This window comes from Lathyrus oleraceus, chromosome 1, assembly GCF_024323335.1.
Source record: "Lathyrus oleraceus cultivar Zhongwan6 chromosome 1, CAAS_Psat_ZW6_1.0, whole genome shotgun sequence".
In the NCBI taxonomy this organism is placed as follows: Eukaryota; Viridiplantae; Streptophyta; class Magnoliopsida; order Fabales; family Fabaceae; genus Lathyrus; species Lathyrus oleraceus.
Genome location: NC_066579.1, coordinates 254,128,964 through 254,136,593, shown reverse-complemented (window position 1 = coordinate 254,136,593; position 7,630 = coordinate 254,128,964). Strand labels below are relative to the sequence as shown.

The window sequence follows — 7,630 nt, the reverse complement described above, 5'->3', positions numbered from 1 at the left end:
GTTCACAACAATCAAAACAAGTGGCATTAATATAAACATGTGCTCAAGTGAGCAAAGGCAAATGGCATTAACATAAACATGTGCTCAAGTGAGCAAAGGAAAAAGCAAATGAATAATATGTACAAGAATAGTAAATTGCATAAAAGTAAAGTGCAAAAAGTAAATGTTAATTGTTAATGGTTAGTGTTAGTAGTTAGTGTGCCATAAGGCAAATTTAGCGCTATGTTAAGCAATCGTAATTGGACTTATGTAGAAGTCACAACTATCTGAGGCCGATCAATAATAATGTAGGCAACAACACAAGTTAGAAGTCTTGATTAGTGAACTAAGTTCCAACAACTTGCCATGCCAAAAAGAAGAAGAGAATTGATCTTGTATTGGTTTAAGTCCTTTGCATAATTTAGGAAACAACCTATCCTTAATGCAAAGCCATTCATTTGATCAATTGATCAAGATGAATTAGATTTGAATCAAGGAAGATTAAGCCTCCCTAATCAATGCTAACTTATCAACCTTTAACTCATTCATCAAAAAAGAAAAAGAAGAAGAAGAAGAAAGAGATGAATAATGGAAAAGGAAATGGAAAGAATAAAGTGCATAAGGTGAAATCAAATGTACCAATCCATATGTGTTGACCAAATGACATTGAAAGTCAAAGTCAAACAATGAGAAATCAGAAATGAGATGAAGATTGGAGATCAAACAATAAGCAAAATATTTTTGGCATTTTTAATATTAAATAAACTTGAATTAAAAATAAAAGAAAGGTCAAACTTCAAAACCACTTCAAATCAACCTTGAAAGGTCCAAGTGATTTATCCCAAGTTCAACAAGGTCAAACAAAGTTTGACAAAAAATTTCAGCATTTTCAAAAGTCAGAAACGATTTTTAATCAATTAAAAATGAATAAAAATAACCTAATTGAACTAAAATCTCAAATCAATTAAAAATTGATGAGAATATTTTTCATGGATTCATCATTATTCAAATAGGTTAGGAAAATATTTTTGTATTTTTTGAATATCAAAAGCTATTTAAAATGAATTTAAAATAACCAGAAAAGAGAAAATTCACAAAAAATACCAAATGAAAAAATAAAAAATATTAAAAATCAAAATTAGAAACTAGAATTTATTTGGAGAAGAATGCAATTGGTCCCATAATTTTTGGATTTAAAGTGAAGAAGATATGAATTTTTGAAAATAATGGAAATAAAAGAAATAAAAATCAGAAAATAAGAAATTCAAAAAAACAAGGAGCGTTAGATCTGAGCTCATTAATTGAGCTGGCAGATCATACGCTCCAGAAGCGCGCTTCCAGCGTAGGCCAAAGTCCACGCGTAACACAAGGACTTAAAATAAGTCATAACAAGCGAAGGCCAGGATTAGATCTGGGAAACTCGATCCAACGGTCCAGATTCAAATTGGAAAGGAGACGGTGGCCAGCACCACCGTCTTCTCCGGTGAGCTTGTGTTTTCCGGCCAAAATTGCAGACAACCAAAACTTAATCAAAATACACGATCTATACATCATTGGAAAGCTGGGATGATGTACATCATCCCTGTATCACTCAATTCCACTCTAGATCTCTATATTGAGAGAAATCAGAGATGGAAATTCTGTGATGTTCAAGTGAACTTCATGGATTTCAATAATTAAGCATACAAAATAATTGCCTCTATGAAGAGGACTTCAGCCAACACAAAATCCAAGCAAATAGATCAATAATTGGTGAGTTTCAAAGAAAAAACCAGTTGAAGAGCAACCTTGGATTCTGGAGATTTGAGCTTGCTTCCTTGCTTCCTTTGGCCAAACAGAAGATCAATGGACTAAAGGATGAAGGTCTAGGAGCTTTAGATCCAAAGATTCAACCAGATGTAGTTGAATTTTAGATCTGAAAAAAATGAAGAAAAGTGAAGTAGCTCCTTTGGTGAGAGGTTAGGTTTTTAGTTCAGCAGCATTTTAGGTTGATTCATGGATGAAATTTGAATGGAATGGAGCTCTTGTTTATAGATGGAATGGCAAGGTAAGTGTGATTCAATCCGTGTGCATGGAATTGGATATTCATTGCATGGGCTTGTATGATCATGCAAGAGGCCCAAATTCAATGCCAAATGCAATCTGAAATGAATGTGAGATGATTTGGACACGTAGCTTGGAGTGAATTGGCTTGTGCATGGAGTTTTGATGTGTTATGCATAATTGAACCAAAAACTTCCCCTCTTCGAAAATGCCATTTGCCAAATGCAAACATGAACATGTGAGTAATGGTTGGAAAGGTTTTGATGTAAGGAACAATTGTTATGTTGGGCAAAAATCCATTTGAAGTGTGGAAATTGGCGAAATTGGAGTTTAGAGTGCAAGGTGCAAAACATGTAAAGGCAAAGTTTCTAAATTTGGCCAATGTTCAAGCCCTTCTGTTTTGATGATGCAAACCTCACATGAAAAAACCTCCAACCTCAAAGTTGTAGATCTCTTCAAGACAATCAAAATGGACTTAAATTTTGCATCATTTGGATTTTTGATGAAAGAGTTATGGGCACTTGAAGTTGGACATTTTTGCCTTTTAATGCATTTGGTCCAAAAGGACCTATAATGTCTTGCATTATCACATGTATTTCCTTTGAGATTTTGAAATTTTGTTAAACATAACATTTGAATTAGACATCTGAATCTTTCCAATGCATTTGATCCCACCTCAAAATTATAAAAAATGAATGAGTTATGTCCTTGGGAAGTTGACCCAGAATTAGGGTTTTAGTCAAAATGACCTATAATGTATTGGAATGGGAGATGGCCTTACAAGCTTCAAATAAATTTTTGATGAACATGAAAGTTGTTAATATTGTCCTTAATAACATGTTTGCTTTTGGGATCATCTCCATTTGACCAACACATAAAAAGTTAGGTCTCAGTGCATTTCAAAATAGTCAGATGAATTGACTGATCAACTTCTCAAGTCCACAACTCATATCTTGATGAATGGATGATTGAGGACACTCAAATAAGTTCAAAAATGCATGAAATTATGAATTAAAGAACTTCACTTGATTGTATTTGACCATGGGCCGAGGTTGCTTCAAGAGTAAGGCATTGTGGTGCATAGATGAATTAGGGTTTCTTTGGGGAACAAACCTCAAACCTTTTGACTTGCTTTGATCAAAATGATGAATTGAGATGCTAGGGAGGCATATTTGATGGATGAGAGATTTGTTAACCATTACCATGCTTGCTATCATCTTCTCTTGGCCATATCTCTGCACAAAGGATCTCCTTGAAGCTTTTGACCTTGTGATTGCTCAAGCTACAAACAAAAGATGTTAGTGACATATTTTTGTGCTTTTGGTTAATAGACAAAATGAGAAAAGCAAATGATATACAATTTAAGCATGCTTGGTGATCTCAAACCACTCACAAGGGATCCCACCCAAAGGTAAGGGGAACCAAGATGCTTATGATCCTTGAGGCAATGCAAATGCAATGTTATGATGCTATGAGGGATCTTAGGGACAAAATTGGGGTCTTACAATACTGCTCATGTGATGCAAGATATCACGGTCGATCAATTTGATGACGTGGTTGCGAATATCACAGCCAGTAGGTATTTAGGATTTAATGAAGCCGAATTACCTCCTGAGAGAAACACCCATAATAAAGCACTACACATCTCAGTCATGTGCATAGTCTCTCTCCTATCCCGAGTCCTTGTTGACACTGGTTCTTCGCTTAATTTATTGCCAAAAGCTACATTAAGCCAGTTATAGTTTAAAGGGCCTGAGATGAGGACCAACACACTGATTGTCCGAGCTTTTGATGGTTCCCGAAGACAGGTTATTAGGGAAGTTGTTCTACCCATTTGTGTTGGACCTCAACAGTTCAGCATTACCTTCTAAGTCATGGATATCAACTCAACTTACAGTTGTTTATTGGGCAGACCGTGGATTCATGCCGTTGGGGAAGTCACCTTTACGTTGCACCAACGGCTGAAGGTCTTGATTGATGATAAACTGGTAATCATGTATGGTAAAGAAGATCTATTGGTTAGCAAACTCGTCATTCAGATATGTTAAGACAGATGAAGGGATTGTTGAGATTCCGCTCCACCATTTAGAATTTGAAGAAGTCAGTTCTGCTACCGCCAATCATGACCCATCATCCGCCACCGTTCTATCTTCAGTATGTAGCGCCAAGCAGACATTAGAGAAAGGCCCACTTCCCGGTTGGGGTAAAGTTGTTGATGTGGCAGAGAAGCGCGACATATTTGGTAACGGTTATCACCCATCAGCAGGTAAGGTAAGCCCAAAGAAGAAGCAGTTCAACCCGGTCAAATTCAGCAGCGCCGACTTTCAAAATGATCATACTGTGGCAGTCATTGGAGAATCTAATGGAAGCAAACCGGAGACGCCTAGCCTCATGCCCAAATGTCCTCTATGGTTCAAGCTCCCCAATTAGACGGCTATCGTGATTCCCATAGTATACTCGGAAAAAATGTAATGCATTTTGTTTTCTCGATCCCTCGTCCTCGCCCGAGATGAGAGGATAGCTTGTAAGGGCCTCCATGTTTAAAAGTATTATGTGAATAAATAAAAAGTACTTTTTGCATGCAAGACTTGTGTCCCTTTTCTTTCAGTTATTTTTACTTTTTTACAAAAACAACGAAATGGCAAAAGATTTATTTTTTCCTTTTTTCACTTTATTAAAAAGCATACTAAAATAATCTCATCATATGCAGAGCAAACAAAACCATTGATTACAATATGGCAAGAATCAACTGTAATTCTGGATTTCCAATCAACCAAGCTGAAGATGATAGTGAGGAAGATTGTGAATTACCAAGTGAACTAGCACGACTCCTTGAGCACGAAGAAAAAGAGATTCAACCGTATAAAGAGCCAGTGGATTTCATTAATCTGGGTTCTGAAACTGATAAAAGGAAGTAAAAGTTGGGGCATCTCTTGCCAAGCATGTACACTTCGAGTTGGTAGAGTTATTGCACGAGTATGTTGACGTCTTCGCTTGGTCGTATCAAGATATGCTAGGGTTAGACACCAGCATCTTTGAACATCACTTGCCACTCAAACCTGAATGTCCTCCCGTCAAGCAAAAGCTCAGAAGGACTAGACCCGACATGGCACTCAAGATCAAAGAAGAGGTTAAGAAGTAGTTTGATGCTGGCTTTTTGGCCATTTCTGAGTATCCACAGTGGGTTGCTAACATCGTCCCAATTTCGAAGAAAGATGGTAAAGTCAGAATGTGTGTAGATTACTGAGACCTCAATAAAGCGAGTCCGAAGGATGACTTCCCTTTGCCTCATTGTGATGTCATGGTTAATATTACAGTTCAGTTTTCCGTCTTTTCCTTCATGGATGGGTTCTCCGGGTATAATCAGATAAAGATGTCACAAGAAGATATGGAGAAGAGAACTTTCATCACACCTTGGGGAACTTACTGCTACAAAGTAATGTCGTTCGACTTGAAGAATGTAGGGGCAACATATCAATGTGCCATGGTAACCCTCTTTTAAGACATGATTCATGAAGAGATTGAGGTTTATGTGGACGACATGATTGCCAAATCTAGAACTGAGGAAGATCACTTGGTGAACCTGAGGAAATTTGTTTGTTAGACTCCAAAAGTTTAAGTTGCGACTGAATCCAGCTAAGTGCACTTTTGGGGTCCGGTCTGGTAAACTCCTGGGTTTCATAGTCAGTCAGAAAGGCATTGAGGTTGATCCCGACAAAGTTCGAGTCATCCAAGAAATGTCATCTCCCCGAATAGAAAAAGAAGTTTGAGGTTTCCTTGGTCGACTCAACTACATCTCCAGATTCATATCACATTTGACGGCTACCTGCAAACCAATATTCAAACTGTTTAGAAAGAATCAATTGATTGTGTGGAATGATGATTGCCAAACGACATTCGACAAAATAAAAAAGTACTTGCAAGAGCCACCGATCCTGGTACCACAGGTTCCTGGTAGGCCCCTCATTAAGTACCTCACCGTACTCGATGAATATATGGGTTGTGTTTTGGATCAGCATGACAACACATGCAAGAAGGAATATGCTATCTACTATCTCAACAAGAAATTCACTGAATGTGAGACTAGATACTCACTTTTGGAGAAGACTTGTTGCGCTTTGACTTGGGCTTCCCGACGCCTGAGACAATATATGATTTGCCATACCACTTTATTGATATCCAAAATGGATCCAATAAAGTATATCTTCGAAAAGCCTGTTGTTACTGGTAGAATTTCCCAGTGGCAAATGTTGTTTACCGAGTATGATATTCAGTATGTGACCCAGAAAGCGATAAAGGGGAGTGTTCTGTCTGACTACCTTGCTCACCTACCTGTCGAAGGTTATCACCCGTTGAGGTTTGACTTTCCAAACGAATACATCATGTTTATCAGAGATTTCACTATGCCAGTCTCCGAGATAAGCCCTGAGGAAGGCCCCGAACCAGGATCGCGATGGACGCTCGTGTTCGGAGGTGCTTCCAATGCTCGTGGCCGCGGCATAGGCGCTGTTATTACTTCTCCAACCGGTTTCCACCTTCCATTTATCGGTAGACTGTGTTTCGACTGCACCAACAATAAGGCAGAATATGAAGCATGTATATATGGTTTGGAAGAAGCCATCAACTTAAGGATCAAGATTCTCGAGGTATACGGTGATTCAGCTCTGGTAATAAGTCAGGTAAAAGGTGATTGGGAGACTCGGGATAGCAAGTTGATACCTTATAAAGAGTATATCAGAAAACTGGTACCCTAGTTTGATGAAATCTCCTTTCATCATATTCCTAGGGAAGAAAATAAATTAGCAGATGCTCTAGCTACGTTGGCGTCTATGTTCAAAGTCAAATGGAAGAATGAAGCACCAGCTATCCATATTGACCACTTAGACGAACCAGTTCACTGTCTAGAAATCGAGGTCGATCCTGATGATAAGCCCTGGTTCTATGACATAAAGACATTATTGGAGAAACAACAATATCCCGAAGGTATATCCATTACTGATAAGAAGGCTCTGAGAAGATTCTCTTCCAAGTTCTTCCTAAACGGTGATGTGTTATAGATTTGGTACTGCTCAGATGCGTGGATAGACACGAAGCTAGTACGATCATAAAATCCATACATGAAGGTTGCGAGGGTGTACATGCGAAAGGTCCTGCTATGGCGAAGAAGATTCTTCGGGTTCAGTATTACTGGACGATAATGGAGGTTGACTATTACAACTTTGTTAGAAGATGTCACAAATTTCAGATATATGGTGACAAGATCTTTGTGCCACCGACTCCGTTGAATGTTTTGACTTCTCCATGGCCTTTTTCCATGTGGGGTATTGACATGATTGGGATGATAGAGCCTAAAGCCTCCAACGGTCATTGATTCATCCTGGTCGCCATTGATTACTTCACGAAATGGGTCGAAGCTGCTTTATATGCCAATCTCACACGGCAGGTGGTTACCAGGTTTATCAAGAAAGAGATAATTTGCCGCTATGGAATTCCTAGCAAGATCATCACTGACAATGCCGGTAATGTTAACAACAATATGATGAAAGAGTTGTGCGAAGAATTTAAGATCGAGCCCCCATAACTCTTCACCATACCGGTCCAAGATGAA

At 38.4% G+C, this 7,630-nt stretch overlaps 1 protein-coding gene across 1 annotated transcript; it reads left to right on the top strand.

Moving 5' to 3' along the window:
• Nucleotides 1–6,206: 6,206 nt before the first annotated feature.
• Nucleotides 6,207–6,776, top strand: LOC127102089 (uncharacterized). Its single transcript, XM_051039510.1, has one exon. It carries the CDS (start codon nt 6,207–6,209, stop codon nt 6,774–6,776), a length of 570 nt encoding a protein of 189 aa, XP_050895467.1.
• The last annotated feature ends 854 nt before the right edge of the window (nt 6,777–7,630 follow it).

Bases quoted from the DNA above. Each gene is read 5' to 3' on its own strand.
- LOC127102089 (XM_051039510.1), top strand. From the start codon at position 6,207: ATGGATCCAATAAAGTATATCTTCGAAAAGCCTGTTGTTACTGGTAGA.